Source organism: Manis pentadactyla, chromosome 4 (assembly GCF_030020395.1).
Source record: "Manis pentadactyla isolate mManPen7 chromosome 4, mManPen7.hap1, whole genome shotgun sequence".
NCBI lineage: Eukaryota > Metazoa > Chordata > Mammalia > Pholidota > Manidae > Manis > Manis pentadactyla.
The window spans coordinates 21,869,142-21,893,118 of record NC_080022.1 but is presented as its reverse complement, the minus strand read 5'-3'; the positions used below and the strand labels follow the sequence as shown (position 1 = coordinate 21,893,118).

Below are 23,977 nucleotides of genomic sequence, written 5' to 3'. Positions count from 1 at the left end.
GAGAAATGCAAATTAAGACTATAGAGAATTACCATTTCATACAAACTAGTTCGGCAAAAGTGAAAAAGCCTGGAAATTTTAGAGCTTGATGTAGAGCAACAGACACTCTAGTGTACTTCTTCTAGGTGTGAACACAGGCAAAGCCACTTTGGAAAACAATTTGGCACTGTCTTATAAAGTGGGACAAGAACATACCTTAGAAGCCAGCAATTCTACTTCTAGAATCTCCTGTACAGGTACATCTGGAGATTCACTTAAGAATATCCACAGCAGCCTCGTTTGTAATAACAAGAAAACTAGAAGCAAGTCCATGGATAAGAGAATGGAGAAATAAATTACAATCTACTCACACGATGGAAAACTATACATCAGAGAAAACACATGAACTACAACGAAACACCCACCTGGATAAATATTAGAAATATGATGTTGAGGTGAAAAATAGAATGGGATTTCATTTTCATAAGGCTCAAAAGGAGCAAAATTATACAGTGCACTGTTTGGGGAAAGTGCACACATGGTAAAACTACTCCAAAATAGGCAAGAAAATTATAAACACAAATTTCAGGGGTATATTTCCATCTAAGAGGGAGGTAGGGCATGTTCTTAGGGAGGAACACCCAGATGATGTTCTAATTAACCAGTGGCTCACCAACACTTGTGGTATTATTATCACTTTATGACTCTCATAAACATTACATATTTTCTTTTGTACAAATCATCACTAACTCAAATAGAAAGATACGCGATGAAGCGATTCATGACATGCTCCAAGCACACACAGCTTATTTCCTCTACTCTTCCTGGCACAGCATTAAATGATGTGTACCCATTTCCTCACTTAGTCTTCCAGCAACCCTACCAGCACAGATGATCTTTCCCCCCATTTTATATGTGAGGAAGCAGACATCCAGAGAGGTTAAGCGACCTGACCCAGGTCACACAGCTAAGGAGACCTGAGATGCAAACCAGGTCTGTCTGACTCCAGAGCAATCAATCCCTCTTAGCCACTGCTTTCATGCCTCTCACACAACAGGCACTCAATAAGCCAGGAGACTGCTCTGATCGCCTCTGATCACACAGCATCACTCCTGCCTCTGAGTCTGTGGGGCACTTTCCACAATTAATGCATGTGACCTCAAGCTCCTCCTACACAAGCTTAAGTTCTCCATCTTCCTAAAGCTCCTCCAGTACAAAGGTTCCCCTGTGTCTTCTCTGCATCCCAGGGCCTGTGCTGGTACCAGCCGGGGCACAACAGATGCTGCAGTTTGGGTCCGGGTGTTATAGAATTCAGCTGATGGGGGCCAGGCCCCAGGGGGGCTCCATCCTAGGGGCTCCGGTGTGGAGCCCCAGAGCCACGAGGGGCAGGGGAGGGCCGCACTCACCCCGGGGGCTGTAGCCATGGGCCTGCACGAAGGAGAGGCCCAGCCGTTCGTCCTCCTGCAGGGTACTCCGGTCCGTGAAGCTCCGGTCCGCGGTGCTCATCATGTGCGTCTTCTCCTGGCGGGAGTTCACGGTGGCCTTGGTCATGCCCGCTGGCTTCCTGCAGAGGGGCATTGGCAAGAGATGTGGGTGCTGAGCTGGGCGGGACAGTGCCCAGAGGTGGATGGGGAGGCCAGCGGTCAGGGAGCCTTGAGGCCAGGAGCCAATCTAGAAGCATCTCTGGATGCTGAGGGGGCTGTTCCTCCATCCTTTGCTCGTCTGACCCAGAGGGCTGCTGTGTCCCCCAAAAAGGGCCTAGGCAGGGTCCCTGCTGTGGGGACCTTTCCTGAGAGCAAGGGACAGGGCAGCAAAGGTCTCAGACCTGGCTCCTACCTTCACTGGCCCCAACAGCTCAGACAGTGGGAAGGAAAGTCACCCTGGGCCTCTTTTCATATCACAGCAGTGGCCCCACTCCAGATTAGGAAGACGGCTGTGCCAGCTCCAGCCCAGCCCAGCGTGCCCCCATATCCATCCTCTTTACCCCCTGTCCTCACCAAACCCCTGCCCTGGGGACTCCTTTTCCTCCTGCAGTGAGGATGGACAACACTTCCCCTTCATGGCAGAGGGTCTGGCTAGTGTGCACCGGGGCTCAGGAGTCTTCCCCTGGGCACAGAATGAGCTCCCACCATGGCTTCTTCCTTCCCCCTGGATGCCCGAGATGGTCCCACCATGGGCCACATTAGCCTTACAGAGAGAGAGACCAACACAGGGTCCATATTCCCACCGCTGCCCGCTGGTCCACCGAGCCCTGGAAGCAGCAGAGGGAGAAGGCAAGAGGCCCTGGTCCCCCCCGAGAGGGCAGAACTTTGGAGAGGTCCTGGACAAGGGGGAGAACAAGGGGTGGGGAGGCAGGGGCCACAGCTCCAGGACTGAGGGGCTGAGCAACAGGCAAAGGGGACCCACGTCGAGACTGAAGAGCCTAGGGACGCCTCCAGGCGAGAGAGCCGTTCACCTGCTTGACCCCACAGCATGCAGGAGGTGGGGCAGACCTGAGCAAGGACTTCCAGGTCGTGAGGGCTCAGGGACACTGATCAGCCATGGAGGTGAAGAGGCCAGTGAAGGGTCTTCCCAGCCGGCAAGCCCCCATCAGCCTGTCCTGGCCCAGGAGCTGCCTGGGGCAGGAAGAACAGGGTGACCTCTGGACGCCCCTCCTGCCAGGACCACATGTCCTTCCTGAGCTAAGAAGATGGCTCTGTGGCCGCCCTGGGGGTCAACGCTGCTGTGCACAGAGGTGGGCACGGCCTTCCCAGTCCTGGCGAGACAGCCCAGCGGGCCCAGGCCTCCTCCCCCAGCCCCACCCGCAGGCTCTGGGCAGGACCTCACCTCGGCCCAGGGCAGAGCCAAGGAGCCCTTTGGGGGCAGGTGAGAGGCCTCCCTGGCTGTGACCTTGACCACCAACATTAGAGGGAAAGTGGAGGAGGAGGGAGGGGAAGAGAGGGGAGGGTGGGAGAGAGAAGTAGGAGGAGGAGGAGGAGGGAGGGGAGGGGAGGGGAGGGTGGGAGAGAGATCTAGGAGGACATGGAGGAGGGAGAGGAGGGGAGGGGAGGAGAGAGAGCAAAGGACAAGGACAAGGAGAGACGTGCGGAAGGGGACAGAGAGGGGGGGGTCAGACACAGCACACCTTAGGGAAGACGGACAGAGGGCCACGGACAGAGGACAGCCGGGCAGGCCGGCTGAACAGTGGTGCCCAGCAGGGCCGGCCACGAGGGGACGCTGGCCTAGAGGCAGTCCCAGCGGTGAGCCCCGGGGCTCTGTCCCCGCCCAGGCCTCTGGCCCACCTGGAAGGAGAACCAGACACCGGCCAACCAGACCCACAGGCCACAGACCCGGAGGGACCCCCAACACCGCCGGCCTCCCGGACCTCAGGGGGAGGTGACGCAGGCGGCATGAGCCACGGACCCTTGGGGAGGCTCTGCGTTCAGGCTCAGAAGTTCACTGCACAGGCAGAGAAGGGGGAGAAGCGCCTTGCAGGCGATTCCTGTAAAAGCAGAGCTAGAGGCTCTGTGGGAGCTGACGGGGGTTTGGTTGCTGGAAAAGCCCGTGTGGCACTGGGTGACAGGGAAGACAGAGGCAGAAGACAGAGCAGCATCCGGAGGCCGTGGAGTCAGGTGGGCCTGGGTGGTGACCCCAGCTCTGGCACTTCCTGTGACTCTAAGTCCCTTAACCTCTCTGAGCCTCAGTTTCCCCACCAGCAGAAAGGGAGCCATCACAGACCCTGCTGCTCAGGGTGGTGGGGAGGACTCTGTGTGAAGGTCTGAGCCCAGAGGAAGCGCCCAGGAGACGGTGGGTCTGAAGAGCCTGGGGCTGCCTGGCTGCAGGTTGTGACCTGAGAGCCACATGCACTGCGGGGAGAGCTACCAGGTGGGGACAAGTGTGCCCCCCACATGCACACACGCACACCCTGGACCCCAGAGCAGGAGGAGCAGGAGGGCCCTCCTGGGCGTGGACTGTGGTCTAAAGGCAGGAAGTCCTGGCCAGCAGGAGAGGCTCAGGAATACAACAGGAATCCTCAGGGACGAGGGGACACGGAGGTGAGAAGAGGGTAAGTGACTTACCAAGGGCGACTCAGCAAAACTGGGTCTGAACCCAGACTGACCACAAAGCCAGTGCTCATGACCTCAGGTGAGGAGGACAACGTGGTGAGGTCAGACAGAGCCCAGGAGGGAAGCTCAGAGACAGAGGTGGCCCCAGAGGAGGGGCTGGCCCTTGGCCAGGCGGGGGTGCAGAGCCCAGCCCAGCCAGGGTCAGGGGTGGGGTGGGGGCTCCCCCAGGAGCCAGACACGAAGGCCAGTGGAGCTACTTACGGGTAGTAGGAGTAGGCATAGTGGTCCCTCCTGGCAGCGTGCAGAGAGAACGGCACAGTTGGGCCCGTGTCCTTCCACAGGCGGGGTGGGACAGGGCCCAGCCAGCAGGGAGGGGCCTGGTGCTGTCTGTGCTGGGCAGGGGCTTGCCGGGGACTGGACAGGTCAGAAGGACCTGCTTTGTCCCAAGGGCTGGCCAGGCTCAGTCACTGAGGGCCAGGACCCAAGGCCCTTCTGGAATCTTCCCCAAACCTGCTGCTGGAATGAGGAGGAAGTGGGGACAGGCCCTGAGGGAAGCAGAGCTTTCACAGTCATACACTCTCACAGACACACAGAGAAATACACACATTCACACATAGAAACATGCCCTGACACATGCATGCACTCGCAGACACGTAGGCAGCCACACCCATACACTCATACTCAAACACACTTTACAATGACACACACAAGTCCATACACAGATATTCACACACACGCATACACAGATGCATGCACTTTCACAGAGACCTCCACTCAGACACTCAAACGTAACTGATCTCAGCCCTGCAGACAGCTCCCCACCCTCAGTCCCATTGCAGGGACCCTGCCCCGCAGGAGACAGCCATCTGCATACACTTTTGCCAGGAAGGGAACCGCAGCTGGGACAGGGAAGGGGCAGGGTAGAGAAGATGCCAGTTGGACTCCAGGGCAAACTGGGGGCCTCCCCTCACCCACCTGGAATGCCCTTGGTGTGGAGCCCATTCAAGGAGCCAGGTCACCCCTTCAGGGTCCCCTAAAGCACAGCTTGGGTCAAGAGCTTTGCCTTTACCACAAAGCACCCACAGCAAGGAGGTAAAGCAGGTGTGACCCCACTCTACAGGCGGGGAAGCCAAGTCCCAGAGCCACAGCTTGTCCAGGACTCCCTAGGGGTCAGTGCCAAAGTCCAGGCCCTCAGCCTCCAACACCGGCCCCAGGAGCTGTCCCAGAGAATCAGAACCAGCTCTGTGCTCCCTCCTGAAGCCCCATCCTGGCTCATCCAGGAGTCCTCCATTCACCTGCCCCACATCACCCCGTCAGCAGGGAGCAGGGATCCCAATGAATGGCCTCCCACAAGGAAATCCTGCAGACTGGGGAAGGGAAGGAGAGAGGAGAGTGAAAGACGGAGGCCCAGAGAGGACAGGAGATTGGCTTGGGGTCACAGAGCATGACTCACACATCCCGGGAGAGAGGGAAGGGTCCAGGGCCTTATGACTGGGGGGCCCTGAAGGTGGGGGGATGGCTGAAGGAATGGCAGTCTTCCGGTCTCAGCTGAAATGTCATGACTTCACAAGAGCCTTCCCTAGTCACTCCCCCTAAACCCCAACTATGTTATATCCCCTTTTGCCCTCTCTTTGCCCCCAGCCTCAGAATCCTGTTCTGTTCACAATTTGTGATGATCCATTTGTACTTTTTCTAGTTTAGCTCCAGGCTCCACACCAGCTGCAAAGCACAAGAGAGCAGAGTCCCCACCTCTGGATCCCCGGGGCCCTAGACAGTGCCCAGCACCTTATAACCCCCAAATAAATATTTTGTTGAATTAACTAATCAATAAATGAGGGAAAATAAACAAAAGAACTCCACCTCTGTGAGCGGCTAGTCCTCCTCTAAACAAGTGAAGTTAATGTCTCCAGCTGGCACTCACAGCACCCTTCCCTGCCCCCCTCCACATGCTGACTTGGGAGTCAGGGGTTCGGGAGGACCCCGCTACTCTGGGCCAGGCCCCGGGAACACTCAGCCAACAAGACCTGACGTCTGCCCTCGTGGAGCTCTCAGCCCAGCACAGAAGGTAAAGGCTGAGCGAAGAGCTACGAGGAAGTACATGAAAAGGCAGAAGAAAGCGCTGCCGAGGAGGAGGGCTGGACTCGGGAGCAGAGCAAGAGGCTGCGACCCAGCCTGGGCTTGGCCAGGCCTCCCCTCCGCTACCCCGGGGTTCCCCAAGGGCAGATGCGTCCAGTCTCACTGTCCACACAGGCAGGGCAGGATGGAGAATCTGACGTCTCCTCCAGCTGGTGCCCCACTGTCTCCCATAATCCCCCGACCACCTCCTCCTCCAGGGTCATGGGGGGCACTGGGTGACTGTCCTCCCTCAGGAACCTGCAGGCCCATTACATTTGTACCCTAAGTCGATCTGAGCATCTCCACCCCTGACAGAGCTGCTGTTCCATGACACCCCACAAGGCAGACTTGGGGAGCCCTGAGGAGCACAGTGGAGTTGAGAGATGCTACAGAGTGGCACTGACTGGCTTTCAGGAATTAAGAGGGGCGGGGGGTGTAGATTTCTGGGGTAGCCTGGAAGGCTTTATGGGATGGCAGCTGGGTAAAGTGGAGGGTTTCGTAGTGAGGCCCTGACAGCATCCCTGACCCATCCTCTTGGTCCAACCGTCCCTGCAGGGGCAGCTGGCATCTCCCACTCTGCCAATCCTGTCTCCTCAAGGGTGAATTTCCAAGGCCTCAAACACCACTTGCAACCCCCCAAAATCTGACCCCTCCATCTGCCCCACCCCCACCCCCAGAGTTAACTCTCAGGCTCCTTGCTGGGAAAAAAGACAGGGACTTGCCACTTGCTGGCACCTACCATGCAGCAACCGTGGTGAGGCCCTTCACATCCCCAGGCGTGAGGAGCATGGGCTCTGCAGTCAGGACTGGGTTCAAATCAGGCCCTGTCACTCATCAGCCAAGTGACAGGCAAGTTACAGTTTGCTCATCCATGAAAAGGGAGTCAGACCTGCTTTGTGGGTCAGGCCCCAAGAAGGAAATGTTCTCTGATGTACACCGAGTGCCAGGACAGAGCTCATCACACAGTAGGTGCTCAATACCTAATGTTACGATGGATGATGTATATAAAGCACCAGGCACATAGTAATAGTCATTAAATGATGGTTTAAAATATTTTGCGTCATGAACCTGTGCAGACACTAGGGCAGGGGAAAACCAGAGCTTCATGTCCTGGACGGGCCACGTCCACCCCGCTGGCATGCCCCACCTCCAGACTCTCAGGCAAAGGGGGCCTGGCCAGTTCTCCCTCCTCCTCCTGGCTCCTACTTATCTGCTCCTGGCAGCCCAGAGATCCTGTGCCAAGTGACCAGGTGTGCCCAGCCTGGCAGCAGCAAAGGCTACAGAAGGCAGAACTCAGGTGGCAAGAGGGCGGAACAGGCTCTGTCCCTAGTTCCCTGGGTGACCCTGGACAGGTCCATGCCCCCTCTGGGCCTCAGCATCTCCGTCCCTCAGTTAAGGTGCTTAGACCACAGTGGCCTGGGGCTGTCTGCTGGGGGATGAGGTGGGGCAGAGGGCATGCAGAGGGGTCTCAGAAGCTCCCACTCAGCTCCAACCAGATCAGCCTCCAGCTGTCCCACGTACTGGGCTTGCAGGGAATGCTTTATTTGGTGTTTTGAAGACAGGTTCAGTTGCTTTAAAAATATTTGAAAACCACAAGACGTGACATCCTTGAACTACCTGAACTCTGAGTCTCTACAATTCTAAATTCTGAGATTCTTACAATCCCAAATCCTGGATTTCTGAAACTGCAGAATTCTAAGTTCTGGATTCTCAGATGTGCTGGGATTCATGCTGCCCACTGCAAAATGCACTAGGAAACTGATTCTTTGAAGCACGATGCTAGACCTTTGAGGCCTGGGAAATGCTAGGGACAAGAGGGAGGTCTTCTCTGAGTCATGGACCCAGGAGGACTCCTCAGGCATTAACAGTAACAGGGTCCAGGGAAAGCTGAGCCCAAGGGAGGGTGGGCCCTGGGAAAAGCCGCAGCTCAGAGTCCCTGGTTTAAAAGGGAGCCAGCAACACCCTCACTGCTCAAGGTCAACACCACAACCCTGTCGTCAATGCAGACAAGTTGGCAGAAGGTCTACAGAGGGCCAGAGATTCAAAGTCAGGTCACCTCCACATACTCCCCATTGGAACAGCCAGCAGGCACAGAAGGGCAGTGCCCACTTCCAACACAGCTCCTTGGCAGCAGGCACTGAGTGCCCTTCCCTGGATAGTGGCACCTGGCACCAGCCTGACCTGGGCTTCAGCCAAGCCACTCTAAGACAGTTCCATTTGCAGTCTCTGGCTCCCCACCGCCCGGCTTGGGCCCACCTACAGGTCTGATGCCCAGGCTGGCAGCCCTCCATACGCTTGCCAGGAGGCTGCCCTACCAGCCCTGAGCCACCACTGCCCTGTGCCCACCAGGCCTCTGAAGGGCAGAAGCCTCAGATGGGCCAGGGCTCCAGCCTCACTCACCCCTTGCGGATGATGATAATGATGGCCCCCAGCAGGAGGATGAGGACAGCAAGGCCCCCAGCACAGATGCCCAGGATGAGTCCCATCTCCTCCGACCTCTGGGACACCTCCAAGGGCTGCTTGCTTTCCTTGCAGGCAGCTGGGGGAGAACAAAGCAAGACAAAGGATCAGAGGAGAGATAGGGACCCCCCCTCTGCCCCTCCACCTCCTGCCTGCAGGGGTCTGAGCTCCAAGGAATAAACTGGGCTGCACAAAGACAGCTGCCCCTTGTCCTCAACACATACCCAGCCTTTCAATCAGATCTGTCTCCTCACCCCCCTTACACCTCGGCCTTCCCTGGTCAGAGGCCTTATTTGCACTGTTCCCCTTTCAGGAATAGCTCCCCTTTCCTGCTTTCTCAAATCCTCCCCATCTTTCAGTGGATGGAGGCTGCCTGGGCCTTCAGATCTACCCTCTTCCCTCCTGGGAGGTCGGGGAGGTGGGGGGAGAACTATGTATCTAGAGCGTGGTTCAAGCATCTCAGGATGGGGAACCAACTGCATTCCCAGGGTGGAAGCAGAGACAATCCCTACACTGCAGGAATCCCTACACCAAAGGAAAGGGGGCAGATAAAGAACCCAGGACAGTGCCCAGTACCATCACCCCATGGCCCAACCATAATGGCTCCCCACCCACAGGCCTGGTCCAGACCCCTGCCAAGGCCTCTTCTGTGGCTACTGTGAAGGAAGAAGAGGTTAGCCCTGCTGCCCAGTCTAGAACGAGCCTTGAGGTAGGGCAAACAGGGACCCAGAAGGGAAACTTCTCCTCACCCCAAGCCTGCCAGGCCACCCTCCTCTGCTCCAACGGCCCTGGGCGCTCAGGGTCCCCAGAGCCTAGACGGGAGGAACCTGCTGCTGAAGGCCTGAGGAACCCAGGGGCTTACCTTTCCTGGCAATGCGGATGCAATTCAGCCGGGTCTCCTGGAGGCACAGATGGGGGGTCTCAGCACTGCTGGGGGTCCCAGGGGGTGGGGAAGGGACAGGGGGATCTTGGGCAGAGGCTTATCTTGGTCCTGGTCAGGCTCATCTTAGTGGGACTGTAACTAGACACCCTCCCAATCCCACACCTGGCGGGTGTGCAGGAGGGCCTGCAGGGGAACCAGGGAGGGGAGGGAGGGCCAGAGAGGGGAGGGGCCTGCCAAAAGGGCAATGCCATAGGGAAGAGTAACGAGGCGACAGGGACGGGGAAAGAGCAAGGGAAGGGGGACAGGGCCGCAGAAATGAGGGCAGCGGTTTGGTTAGGTGTAGCAAGCTTGGGAAGCAGAGATCGGAGGTGGGAGGAGCCTGGAGAAGGGCGGGGCTTCAGGGAGGAGGCGGGTCCTAGGCCTCAAAGTGGAAGCAGGAACTTGAGATGGACCTCTCTGGGGGAGAGGAGGCCAAGATAGAGACCAGGGCCTCAGAGAGGGGCAAAGACTAGACTGGGGGCTTGCACAGAAAGGGGTCTGGGGAAGAAAGCCCAGGAAGAATGCAGTGATCTGAGGGAAGGAGCCTGGTGTCGGGAGGGCTGGGGGGTGGGACTTAGGGGCAGGGGGTTTTCCGAGGAGGGTTGGGGCCTGGGGTCAGGAGGGCTGGGAGGAGTGGGGTGGGGGGAGCTTCAAGGAGGGTTGGGGACTGGGGAGTGAGGGGAGTCTCTAGCGGGCTGCTCAGGTGGCTCCAAGGTGTCCCCAGCCTTCCCCACAACAGCCCCCATCATAACACCTGCAGGTCTCTCACCCCCTTCAGGTGGCTTGTTGCCTGGAAGTAGATGAGGTAAGCCTTCCTGGGCTCAAGTGGTGGGTTCCAGAAGCCACGATAGGTCTGGTTGTCACCCACGGTGAAGGGCATAGCCTCAGGCAGACTGCTGGCCATCAGTTCGGCACCAAAGTAGTGCACCAAGCCGCGGGCCAGTGCGGTGTCGAAGGTCAGAGGCACTGGGAAGCAGTCCTGGCTGCCTGGCTCCCGCCGCAGCCTCCGTGGCCGCTCCTCCTCCACAATCACCTGGTACACACTGGACGGGAAGGGACAGCGCAGTGATCACAGGGGCCAGAGGACAGGCCCAGTAGCCCTGTGGTGGTAAAGGGAATGGGCTGTGGGGTCAGGCCCAGCTGGGGGCTAATCTGGGCTCTGCCTCCTACCAGCTGGTTAACTCAACCTTCCTGGGCCTCAGTTTCCTCCTCTGTAAAATGGGAGTGATCCTGGATTGTTCCATGAGGTAGATGGAAGACAGGCAATTTTAACAAGCAGCCAGAGCCTGTCAGCTGCTATTACTACTATGACCACGGATGTAAGAATGTGGGCCTGCTTGGTGGCACCATGCCTCAAGGCCCCCTGCTGACTCCTCAATGTGTCCTCCAGCACCTGCCACTGGACCTTGGAATCCACCCAGAGCCTCAGACTGCATTACTGACTGCCCCCTCTGGGCCTCGGTAAACTAGAGTTAGACCTGATGCCGTCATTCATTCAGTAAGCACAGGTGATGAGCCCTGTGCTAGGCACTGGGGGATTTAGGCTTCCTGGCACTGACCTCTAGTAGGGCAGACAGTCTCTCAGCAAGCAGACAAGGACCCAATAATCCTACATCCTGAGTACCCACCCAACCCAGGGGCAGCCTTGAGTCTACAACTCTGAGCCTGTCATCTCCAGGTCCCGACAGCTGATCTGAGTTCCCCAGTCTGTATTCCCTCTGATCTGTGTCTCCTGGTCTCAACTTGTGTGTTGCTACTTATTTTTATCACTGTTCTGAATGGCCACTTGCTATGAGTGCCTCCAAATCCTCCGTGGAACAAAGCCAAGAGTAAATAAATGACTGTTGACAAATTTAAATATTTCCAGTCCCAGTCTTAGCAAGTGACACCCACATTGACAGCCCCTGCTCTGGAAGTAGAAATGCCTTTGTCTTGCTCTCCAGCTGTTTCTTTTGAGTTTCTAAGCTAGGGGAGGATCACCCCAGCACACTGGGATTTGGGCCACACAGACTTGTTCCCTGTCACTAACGCACTGCTAACCCCAGCCCAGGCCCCTCTCAGCCTCCATTTCCCAGGCTGACATCAGGCCTCCTCTGGCCCCAAGTCCCATCAGGAGATGATCATAATCAACACTGGCCATGAGCACATCTTGATCTGGGATGATCCCAATTATGCAGATAAGGAAAAGGAAGCTCAGAAAGGTGAAGCGACATGCCCAAGAATGCACAGCCATGCCTCTGCCCTCTCACCGTGTTGCACCCCATGCCTACCCGCCTTGTCATCATCATCCCTGGGGGACCCTGACAGTGGCTGCTCACACGATCCCCCCAAGAGGAAGGAAAGGAGAAGATGCTGCTGGATTTCCAACTCCTCCCAGATTCAGCTGCACAAGGGCCCTGAGTCTCCTGCAAAATGCAAAATGCTCCGCAGACACCCTGACTTTTTCCTGTGTTTCCCCTGAGACTCTGAGAATCCAGCCCAGGACAGGCCTTACAGTAGCAAATACAAAGGAGACAAAGCACAAGAAAAGAGTTAAAAGTGAGGGAATGTCAAGGGCACCTGGGCAACCCATTACCTTCTTGGGGGCTTAGTAGGACCCCACAAAAAGAGACTGTCACCCTCTCCCAGTACATGACTCTGCAGGAGGAGGATGTGGACCAGAGGGGCAGGGAGGCTCTATGACTTCAAGAAAAGGTGTCGGCTTTGCAGACAGACCTGGGTTCCAGCTGTGTGGCCTTGGGGGCTGTTATTTAGGCTCTCTGAGCCTGTTTCCTGATGTGTAAAATAAGGGTAATAGCACCCACTCCACAGGCTTCCATGAGAATAAAATGCCCTGTGCAAGTAAAGTTCCTACCATGGTGTCTGGCTGACAGCAAGTATGTGCACACATCCCACAAACCCTTCATGCTCTCTCTCACACTCACCTCCACACCACACATCACACACACACACATCACATGCCTTTATCACACACACACACACACACACCATGGTGTCTCCAGCACCTTCTCCCCAGCAGAGGCAGCCAGCAGCAGCCCCAGTTTTCTTTGGGAAGAAGGAAGTGGCAAAGCCAAGCTCTTGGCCACTCCAGAGAGATGGCCTTCTCTGGCCAGCTGCCGCATCCATCTAGAAAGCCCACCCCTGTGTCTTCTTGGGCAGGAACCTCCAGGGAAAAGCTAGGAAGAAATAAGGCCCCCAGAGTTTCACTTCTCCAAGGTTCTGAGGAAAGGCCCTCCGAGAGGCCTGGACAATCACCTCTCCAGGCTGGACACTGTCCAAAGATCTCACCCACAGCCTGAGAGGGGAGTGACTGCAGGCTCTCCATTTGCCCAGGGTCACAGAACACCCTCTACCTGACACTCTGGGCCTGGAGCGGGAGCCTGAGGGAGGACATGGGCAAAGTGGCCTGGGTGGGGGGCTCTGCATCAGAGGAGAGGCCTCTTCCCTATGGCCCTGACCTCCCGCCCCTCCATCCGGGCTTTCCCACCTGATGGGCGCACCGCGGCCCTGTGCCGGCCTCAGCAGCACGGTGATGGTGTTCTCAGACTCGCCCAGGGGTGATGGCATGTCAGCATAATCAAAGCTAGGAGCTGGGGAAGGGGACAGGGACATAAGCATGGAGCCTGACCACAGGACCACAAAGGCCAGGTCTCCAGCCCCCTTGACCTCAATCCCTAAATGGTACAATCATCATTGGGGGTTCTCTATAACTGCCCCCAGGATGCCTCCCTGCTGCCCCTCCTCTGCCCACAGAACCCTAGGATTCTCTGCCACCTCCAAAGGATGGGGTCAGGCCAGGGTGAGGGAGGGCTCACCTGAGATGTTAGTGGTGATCTCAGTGAGTGCTGCCTGGCCAAAGCCTTTGCCCGTGCGGGCCCGCACAGAGAACAGGTAGGTGGTGCCTGGGTGCAGGTTGGAGAAGACGTGGTAGGTCTCATTGCGGAGCTTGGAAATGGTACGTCGTGGGCCCGGGACATTCACAGCAGGGTCTGATGACTCAATGCTCTGGTAGCTGATCTGGGGGCAGGATTGCCAGGTAGGTGGGCACAGGAATGGGGAAGGGCCTCATTGGCCCCACAGTCTCCCACCCATCATGGTTCGGGTGAGCAAGGGATAGGCTGGGCAAAGGGGAGAGGCTCAGTGGGACTGTGGATGCCTACTAGCCCAGGCCTCTGGGCATCTCTGCTTCTCTCTCCTGCCTTCAGGACTCCATCCCCATAACCCACAGGGCAGATGCTGAGCAGAGCTGAAGGAACTTCAGTGATTCCCTCTGTCCACCCACCATGCGCCTCCCTTTCCAAGCTCTCTGCCCACCTTCCACCAGGGGTCCCCACTGTAATGGGGTCCAAACTCACCTCATACTGAGTGATGAGGCCATTGGGCTCCTGGGGCTCCTCCCACTTGAGGAAAATCATGTCCTCCAGTGGCGTGAAGGTCAGGGACTCGGCTGCAATACCTCCAGGCACTGAGGAGGAGAGGCGGCATGAGGCGAGGGAAAGCGGGCTCTGGAGCCAGGTACCTGGTCCAAATGCCAGCCTTGCCATTTCCCAGCTGGTATGCTCAGACTGCTCAGCCTCTCTGAGCCTCAGTTTCCTCATCTGTGAAATGGGATGATAATAACCCTCCTTCACCAGAATTAAATGATGTGAGTACATAAAGCACCAAGGTAAGTAACAGCAATTTCATATGGTTCAACCTATTTCTGAGTACTCAGAAACGATAGCTAGCTTTTTCATTGTACAGGTTGCATTCTGCAGAGAAGAGTGTTTGAATGCTCCTGTTTTGTTCCAGTCGAGTGATTTTTAGAAAATACAGACGTTTGCCAGAGAAATGAAAACAATTGCATTAAGAGTGGCAGGATTATAGGTGGAGATGTTTTCCTGTCTAAAAATTTCTGATTACCCAAACACGGTCAGTGTAGAAAATCCAAATGAACATAAAGAAAATAAGTGGCACCTACAAATCCCTCACCCAGACATACTGTTAATATTTTAGAAAAACTATTTCAGGCATAGTTCTGTTTTGTTTTGTTTGTATTGCTCTAATGTATCATCTTAGCAGCAGTCACGAGGAATTTCTTCTAGGAAGAGAATTGTCTTTGTTTAGGAAAACACCTCAATAAACCACTGTGGGGAAGCTGAAATCCTAAGGCAGAGGAAAGCAGAAACCAAGAGAACAATCAGTGAAATCAAAGTGCTCTGTGTGAAAATAAGCCGTTAACAAGGCAACACCACTATCCACCCAGCAAAACAATAAAGTGAAAGAGACAATTACCAGTGTTAGTGTAAAGTAAAATGCAGAGTGACTGAAATTTTCACACACTGCTAGGGGAAGCGTAAACTGATACAACCACTTGGGGAAACTATCTGAATACATCTACTCATTACAAGCACATATCCTATTCCATTGCAGAACCCAGCGATCCCACTCCTAGGCATAAATCCATCAGAAATGTACACCTATCTACCCCCAGAAAAAGAATTTACAAGGATTTTTTCTTTGCAGCACTATTGAAAATAGCTGAAAACTGGAAACAACCCAAATGGCCAGTAACAGTAAATAGGAAAAATAAATGTGGTACATTCACATAATGGACTATTCGGCAATGAGAATGTATTCTTTAGAACCATACACACATGGCTCAGTCTCTCAAGCATAAAGCTGTGAGAAAGAAGCCATTCATAAAAAGAACACACACTGTATGATTCCACTGATGTGAAGTTCAAAACCAAGCAGAAATTAATCCATGGCATTACAGGTCGGGATAACCGTTACCCATGGAGGGTGCATAAAGGGGCCTCCTGAGCTGCTGGTCATGCTTTTTCTTAGTCTGGGTGTGGGTTAGCCTGGTGTGTCCAGTCTGAATCCACTAAACTGACCACTTAAAATTAGCATACTTCCTCTAAGTATTACATAATGAAAAGTAAAACACATTAAATAATAAGTTATTAGACGGAGTTGGGGGAGAGGAAGAGAAAGAAAGAAGACCAAGCAGCCCAAATGAGGCCTGATCAGAGTCAAATGAAGCAGCTACAGCAAGAATATTTTGGGGATGGGGGCCAGAAGTCGACAGACTTTAAGAATAGAGTGGTCTGATGTTGAACTTGAGGTTGTTTGTGACGGGTAGCAGATTATGTCTCCCAAAAATATGCCACTTGGCATAGGACTATTTTGAGCTGAATTGAGAGGGCAACTGAGAAGCAGATGCAAAAGCTCTCTGCCCTCCCCCTATTTTTCAAAAAGCAGAACATAAACGTGTAAAGGTACCCCTCTCCCCTTTCTACCAGGAAGGAAGTTAATCACTGAGACAATGCTAGACCCTTATCAGCCCAAATAATCTACATAAACTTTACTAACCCTTACCTACCATTAGCTTTCCACATATTTGCCTGCACAGAATTCACTGCACCTAGAATCTCAAAGTCCTTTTCTTTTGTCTTGTCAATTCTCTAAAAATTGTTAGAGAAGTATTTTGTTAAGATGCTATATAAGCCCAAGTTCTACCCACCCCTCTGAGTTACTCATCACTGAGTACTCCCATGTACATGTGCAATGCACATGGTAATTATCTCCTGTTTGTTTTTGTCTCATTAATCTATCTTTTCCCAGTCGAATTTATAGGCCTCTAGCCAATGAACCTAAAGAAGGGTAGAGGGAAAAAAAAGTGAACTTTTTCTTTATCTACACTTGCAGTATTTCAGGGTAAACCCCTCTAATCCTCACTCCCAACCCCAGCAAATCCTCAGGGCATCAGCTCAGGGCACAGGGCATACACACTGACTTGGGTGAGTAGGGTTTTGTGCAACTCAAGGAAGGAGTTGCATTTTTGTGTCTGGCCCACTGCTGTGCAGTCAGAAAACTGCACTTAGGCAAGAGGCAAGAAAAACCATCGACCAAGGAACTTAGGGTACCTGGGGATTTGCAGGAATCTGAGGGAAGGCTTTGGACCTGTGCTGGCATTACAGCATAGCTGTTAAGAATGAAAACTCTGAAGCAGATGGCCAGGTTTGAAACTCAGCTCTGCTATCTCTCTCCTAGCTATGTGACTTCATCTGTAAAAGGGGGATAGTAATAGTCACCTACTACATAGGGTTGTCATGAGGATTATAGGCATTAATTTATTAAAAGCATTCAGAATAGTCTTTGACATGTAGTAAGTGCTAAGTAAGTATTAGCTTGACATAAGTAGAACACTGCAGCCGATGACAGAATGCACATTTTTTTCAAGTACACATGGAACATCTACCAAAATTTAACCATATGCTGGGCCACAAAGCAAGGATCAAATTTAAAAAGACCAAAATGAGAGTATTTCCTCTGACCACAGTGGAATTAAGCTAGAAATTAACCACACAGAGATAATTAGAAAAGTCCCAATTGCTTAGAAATTAAGCAATATAATTCTAACCAACTCGTGGATCAAAGAAGAAATCATAACAGAAACTAGAAAATATTTTTACCTCAATGGTAATGAAGATAGGACATATCAAAATTTGAAAGCTACAACTAAAGCAAGGCTTAGAGGGAAATTTATAGCTTTAAAATCCACATATTAGAAATGAAAAAAGGCTCAAAATCAATGATCTAATAAACTTCCATCTCAAAAAGGTAAAAGAACAGCTGATCAAATCCAAAGAAAGCATAACAAAGGAAATAAATAGAAAATAAATATATAATAAAGAATATCAACTGAGCCAAAATTAGCTCTTGGAAAAGATTAATAAAATTTACATACCTCTAGCAAGGGTAAACAAGGAAACATAGAGAAGACACAAATTCCCAGTATCAGGAATGAAAAAGGAGATATCACTATAGATCCTACAGACCTTAAATAAATATAACAATAGAATATTATAACCAAATTTATGTCAAGAAATTTGATGATTTAGGTAAAATGAACAAATTCCTTTAGAACACAGTACACCAAAACTGACAGGAGAGTAAAATATTCTGTATTCTGAATATTCTAATATCTACTTTAAAAAGTAAAACTGTTCTTAAAAAACAAGGCCACGAAGAAAACTCCAGGTCCAAATGGCTGAACTCTTTGAACACTTAAGGAGGAAATTACACCAACCTAACTCAAAGTCTGCCAGAGAAGAAATGTTAGTTACCATTACTTCGTTGTTACATAGTCGGTTTAATCCTAAGCAAAAAAATCCCTATAAAAAATTCAGTCTCACTGACGAAAGTTAGGCTTGGTGTGGATTAATGGTTGTGCATTGAGCATTGACTCCCCTATACAGAATTTTATTGTTGTTATCAACCTTTGATCAATAAATATGAGAGATGCCCTCACAACAACAACAACAACAAAAAAAATTCAGTCTCAGACATGGGCTGTCTACAGTTGGCACTGAGAATCCTGGGAATCAGGGCTGGGACTCTTACCGTCTTCATCCGTCTGGAAGATGACCTCCTTGCCCTCCTTGCGACCCTCAGGGTTAGTGAGGACAAGACGCACGTTAACATTCCGGTAAGGCAGCAGATTCTTGATGGTGTGGCGGCTGACACCCCGCTCCATCTTCACACACTCCCGGATGGTCTGGTTGTGGCCGCTGCCCGGGGTGTAGTGATAGCAGAGGGACACAGTATAAGTGTGGCAACGTGTCACATTGTAGCCCAGCGGTTCCCACTGCAGGGTCAGCTGGCGGGCCTGGATCTCGGCGAAAGCCAGGCCTTTGGGGGCCCTCATTGGCTCTGGGAGCAGAGAAGCAAAGAGAAGGTGCAGGAAATGGGAAGAGAAGAAGTGGGACAGGAGACAAAGGCATCAGTAGCTAGCTGAAGTCATCCCTCCCTTGACCCCAAGAGCTCGAAGGATCCCCTAGAACAGTGAAGCTGTGTTTTGGAGTCCAGTGGGGCCAGATCTGAATCCTGGCTCTGCCACTTGGAGCTGGCAACCCCTGGCTGAGTGACTTCACCTCTCTGAGACTTAGTTTCCTCAACAACAAAATGGGACAATAGGCCCTACCTTACAGGATGAATGTGAGGTTTCAGATAATGCATGCAAAGCATGTGTGATGATGGCCCAATATACAACAGGCCCTCAAAAATATTAGCTACAATTATTTCTTATAATAGTTCACCTCCTGTTTGAAGATCATCCTGGAGGACATCAGGATAGTCTGAGTCAACCAGTTGCTGGATTTTTCTTAATTTGTTAGTTCCAAACTTGCTCTAAAACAACTTACAATAACATACATGAACAAGAATATATAAAAATCAGGATGATGGGGGGAAAGGTTGCCAAATAATTAAATAACATCAGAGAATGTTAGGGAAGCAGAAATGCATGCCATTAGGTCCTTTGTGGACCTAAAGATAAAGTTCAGATTGGGTGGTGAGTTCCTTGATTGCCAAAGGAAAAAAAGAAAATATAATGTTATATAATAACAACAATAATAGCAGTTACTAGGGACCCATATGTGCCAAACATTACTCTAGAGGCTTGAAATGCTTTCTCTCATCTAATCCTCTCTATAATCCAACAGACGGGTGGTATTATTAGCCCTGTCATACAGATGTGGAAATAGAGGCACAAAGAGATTGAGTAACTTGCCCACAGTCACACAGACAGTAAGTGGTGAAGCTGGGATCCAAACCTGGACAGAGTGATTCTAGAATCCATACTCTTAACCACCTCTACCCTGCATCCCCATAAGGAATTAACTGTGTGGAAAAAAAAAAGAAAAAAATCACACCAATGCCTCAGGAGAGACAGCTACCCCAACATGAGTGAAGGGTATGTTACTATGCTTTGCAGCCTCTAGATGATTCCATGGGGCCAGGAAGTTATCCCCATCTTATGAGTAAAGAAACAGGCTTCTGAAGCAAAGCCAGGATGGAGCCCAGGAGCTCAGCCCCCAGTCCTGCATCTGCATGGACCAGCTGTGTGATCTTAAGCAAATATCTGGGCCTCAATTTCCTCATCTATAAAATGAGAAAAGCCAAGATTACTAACGATGCTTTTCTCTCTTGCAACCTGACTCTGAAAGGCAGTTTCATTACCCTCGAGTTCTGTGAGCACCTGCAAAGCATTCCCAGTTAGAGGACCTCAGGATATGATACCCCTTAGTGAATAAATGAGAAAGTACTGCTGCTTGGCTTCTTAAGATGATTAAGCATGACCTTATTATCATTTGTATATGATTAATTTGCTCAGGATACTCTTTACAAAGGAGATGCCAAGGGAAACATCAGCCCAGGCTGCTCTTTACTGGAGAGTGCATGGGGAACACAGCTTTAGACACTGGCCCCAAAAACAACACAAAACAAGTTTCCATTTCCACCCAGAAGCTTTCCTTTCTTCCCTGGGCCACAGGCAAGTGGCAGTCTTCCAGTCATATATCAGGCCACCAAAGAGATATTTCGGCATCTGCTAGGAGCAAGGCCCACCTCCTGACTTCTTACAGAGAGCCTGGCTTTCTTCTCCCCAGGCAAGGCAGACCCGATCCCTAAGGGGTGCGGGCTGCAAGCCCACTTAGCACAGTTATGTTTTCTCTCCCTTTCCTGGGCCACAGAGATTTTCCTGTTTTTCTACAGTTTTGTTTTACCCATGGTTCTTGTGTGTTTGGAGTGCAAGAGGCAGATTTTGTGTGTGCTAACTCTGCCAACTTGTTTAGAGGTAGCCTCTTTATTTCCTGGCTTTATGGCTCCAGTCCTGGCTGCCCCATATGTACAGGCCCACAGTGTCTGTGGTACCCAAAGTACCACTGGGTTTTTTTTGCACTAGTGAGAGCAAGTCTCAGTTCCCTGCAACTCTGCTCACACCATCCCCACCCCCTGAAACACCTGCCCCAGATCCCTTCCCATCCTTCTAGGCTTGGCCACAGTGCACTGTTTGTCTTGCCCTCCTGCAACATTTCCAGAAGGGCATGAAAAGCTTCATGTAAACCAGTGGCATAGGCTGGGTCAAGACTGTGACACACAGGACAGTAAGTGTCCCATCCAAAAGGGCAGCTGCTATTCAGCTCCAAGCCATGTTGCCATGTAGGACTACAAGCCCAGGGTTGCCGGATCCTCCCATTTCTTAAGAGAGACCAGAAATTCAGGGGGTTTTTTATGTGAAATCTCCAGATTTTTAAATACTGGCAACCTACTCAGATTTTTCCAACCAGTTTTCAAGGCACAAAATAGCAACCTCCAACTTGGAGGATGAAACTTCCACCCCCATACTTGGGTATCTCCTTCTCTAACAGCTGTGTTGGCCCCCAGCTACACTGCTAGACTGAGGGGCCTTTGAAAAGAAAGCTCACTTTTCTCTTTGCTCCCCATCCCAATCAAATCTGGGCAGATCCAGGGGCTCAAATCGTTTGTTGACTATAGACTGATATGTTGATTGAGGGGTGTGAATTCATGAGTCTCTCTGTTTCCAAAAACCATCTGGCACCCAGACTCACTCTCTTCAGCTGCCAGTGTACACTGGCAAAACAGAGCTTGGGGACCTCAAAGCCCCATCCCTCTAAGTTCACAGGGCTGCAGGCCATTCAGAGATCATAAGGTCATAATACACCTTAAAACAAGGAGGCTAACAGTTAACACCTGTTAAATTAGCCAACATGTGCAGTGCTAATGAGGATGCAATAACCCTGAAACACCCAACTGTTCCCGTGGAAGGAACTTTGGAGAGGGGTCAGGTGCTGCCAAGTTCAAACTATATCCCCACCCCATCATCAGTTCTGTGACTTAGGGCAAGTCATTGAACCCCCTCTGAACCTCAGAATCCTTGACAGAAAATGGAGACAATAACACCTACTTTGAAAAGCAGGTGTGAGAGTTACAGGAGGCGATGTGAGTCGAACTTCCCAGCCTATTGTGATTAATAAATATGTGTGCCCCCAAGTGCGATACTGGAAGCGATATAAATTAGCACAACCTTTTTTCTAAACAGTATACATCAAAGCCCTTTCTTACACCACTACTGACACTTCTATTTATGCTAAAGAAATTAGTGGAGGGAGCATAAACACTAAGCTTTCCAATGTAGTATTATTTAGAATACTAGGGATCTGGAAACCAATAGTCCAGCAAATGGAGACATTCAGTGGACTTCTATAGCCAACAAACAGAATTACAAACAACATGACACATGGAACACCACCAAGCAAAGGCAGCAGAATAGAGAATGCTTTCTCCATCCCAATCACAAGGGTGTAAAAATGTGTGCTGTAGGCATATGGGTAGAGATTTGAAGAAGACAGAGGAGCTAAAACAGCTGTTGGGCTAGGATGGAGTGCTCTAGAGTGCTTTTTTTTAAATGCCTTTTACTAACATTATATTATTTTTAGAGTAAATAGTATTGTGGGAGGGGAGTTTTAGGGGGAGAGAGGAGATGACAACACAGCTGGCCAACTGCAAAGCAATTACTGGCCCAGGGGCCTAAGCAAGGAGAGGTGGTGATGTCAAGGAAGAGAAGCGTGTAATTAGGAGGAGCAGGATGAGTTGTTTGGGTCCTGTCAGTCTGGTCCCTGCCCCAGCTTCTGTCCTGACCTGCCTATGCAAAGAATTTAGCTGCGCCTGGCACAAAGTGGGCACTTAGCCCACGAGGGTAGCTGCTGTGGTGGTTATTGTTTCAAACACTGGATTGGAGATCCAGACCTTGAAACTTTGGTTCTGACTCTGCTGTGGACTCACTCTCTAGATTTAGACAAGTGAGTAGATCACTAAATCTCAGTTTACTCATCTGTGAAATGGGAATAATCAACAGCTGTCACTGGGAAGCTTGGCTTCTTGACCTGCTGGATGATCCCAGGCTAGCGCCTTCTCCCATCTGCATACTATGAGGAAGAGAACAGAGATTTTCTGTGGCCCGCCTGGCTCTGGCTTATTTTATTCCAAATATCCAACCAGAACAGGCTCTGAAGAATTTCAAACAGCAATAATAAAGACAAAATAGTCATTTACGGAGTGCTAACTGTATGCCAGGCACTATGCTTCACGTGCATTGAATGCATTTACATGGAATTATCTGATTTAACCCAAAACACTGGGAGGACCCAAGGTTCAGGCCTCACAACTCCTTTTTTCCAGCTATGTCTAGTCCCTAAAATCTAAGGACTAATCAGGGTTCTCAACTTCGGCACTATTGCCATTGTTGGACTAGATGACTCTCTGCTGTGGAACTGTCTGGGCATCACAGGATTCTGAGCAGGTTCCCTGGCTCCCCCTGCCCTTTAGATGCCACCACCACCTCACCCCAGTTATAACAACCAACATCTCCAGACACTGCAAATGTCTCCTGGGAGACTGTGGATAAAATGAAAATTCCTGTGGCCAGGATTCTCACCTGGCCCTGGTTGGCTAGCTCGCTACACATGTGTGGGCAAGCCATTGCTATTGACTCCATACAAAGAGCTCTGCCCAGTGCTCTGGGAGACACGGTGGCACGGCTGCAAGGCTGCAGGAGAGCAGAGCAGAGGCTGGAGTGGTGGCAGCAGTGGGGACAGAGACTGGGACGGCTGTGCCCAGAGGACAGCTGTGCAGGCAGAGAGGCCCAGAGGCAGAGACTGGCTTGCTGCATGCAGACTCCATCCAAGTGAATGAGATTTTAGTGATTGACCTGCCACTGTGGAAATAATGTTGGGTATAACCCTTCACCCCAAGAAGGTTCTCCTGTCATTTCTTTGGTCACACTGAATCCATAGTGAACTTGCCCAGGGCTGAAACCCATTAGCAAGACAATTGGCAGAGTCAGCAGGATTCATTGGTGACCAAGGAAAAAGGACAGGCTGCCCTCATGGAAGGAGTGTTTCAGAGGGCTGCACCTATGGATGGGGAGACATTCAAGTGTCCCCCTGTGGACATGTGGTACTGTGAAGGGTGGAGGATTGGGGTCCACCACAAGAGAAACTTGACTGAAACGGCATCACTACGAAGTGCTGTGGCCCAAGAGGAAGCAGTACGAGAAGGAGCAGCAGCCCAAGAAGGAGCAGCATGAGAGACAGCGGCACGCAGGCTGCCAGGTGCCATGGGGCAGGTGAAGAATGTAGTGGAGCCGTCAGCCCCAGAAATGGAGTAGAGGTTTGACAAACAGGTAGGGTGGAGGCTCTGCCAGTGCCGGAGGCATCAGCCCCTCCTTGGTTGAGATCCCATCCGGTTGAAAGCTGGCAGAAAGCCAGAAGGACTCAGTAACTGCGGGTTCTTTCAGGAGAGGTGCAGCCCCCTCCTCAGGCTGTGGAGCCCTCCAGGCTCTGCCTCTATCCTCAGGCTCAAGCACTAAAGGAAATATAGTCTGCTTCTCGAAGGAAGAATTTAAAGGGCCCCATGAAGGTTGTGAGGACCCAGATGTGGATTGGTTTGAAAAGGCAGGAGCAGAGGGAAAGAAATTGGACTGGAGCTGTGGCAATTGAGACCAGAGCAGAGGTTCTGGCTGCTGAGGACTAAGCAGAAGGCAGAGATAAAGCAACAAGATCGGCCTGTGTGTCTGCAAGATTTTTTGCTGGAGAAGCTGGAGAAG

General features: G+C 51.7%; 1 protein-coding gene across 18 annotated transcripts in view; it reads right to left on the bottom strand.

Annotated features, from left to right (window-relative positions):
- Positions 1-23,977, bottom strand: part of PTPRU (protein tyrosine phosphatase receptor type U) — an 80,045-nt gene that overhangs the window by 30,243 nt on the left and 25,825 nt on the right. For 8 of the 18 annotated variants that reach the window (XM_036915040.2, XM_036915041.2, XM_057499912.1 and 5 more), the window contains exons 8-16: positions 17,914-18,222; positions 13,878-13,987; positions 13,338-13,539; positions 13,010-13,112; positions 10,292-10,565; positions 9,463-9,499; positions 8,541-8,679; positions 4,287-4,316; positions 1,386-1,543 (exon numbers count right to left, since the gene is read on the bottom strand). In XM_036915040.2, coding sequence (XP_036770935.2) covers positions 1,386-1,543; positions 4,287-4,316; positions 8,541-8,679; positions 9,463-9,499; positions 10,292-10,565; positions 13,010-13,112; positions 13,338-13,539; positions 13,878-13,987; positions 17,914-18,222 — 1,362 coding nt within the window. Of the gene's footprint in view, positions 1-1,385; positions 2,595-4,286; positions 4,542-6,879; positions 7,418-8,540; positions 8,680-9,462; positions 9,500-10,291; positions 10,566-13,009; positions 13,113-13,337; positions 13,540-13,877; positions 13,988-17,913; positions 18,223-23,977 lie in introns of those variants that run through there. The other 10 variants (XM_057499915.1, XM_036915044.2, XM_057499913.1 and 7 more) reach the window with 8 other exon arrangements.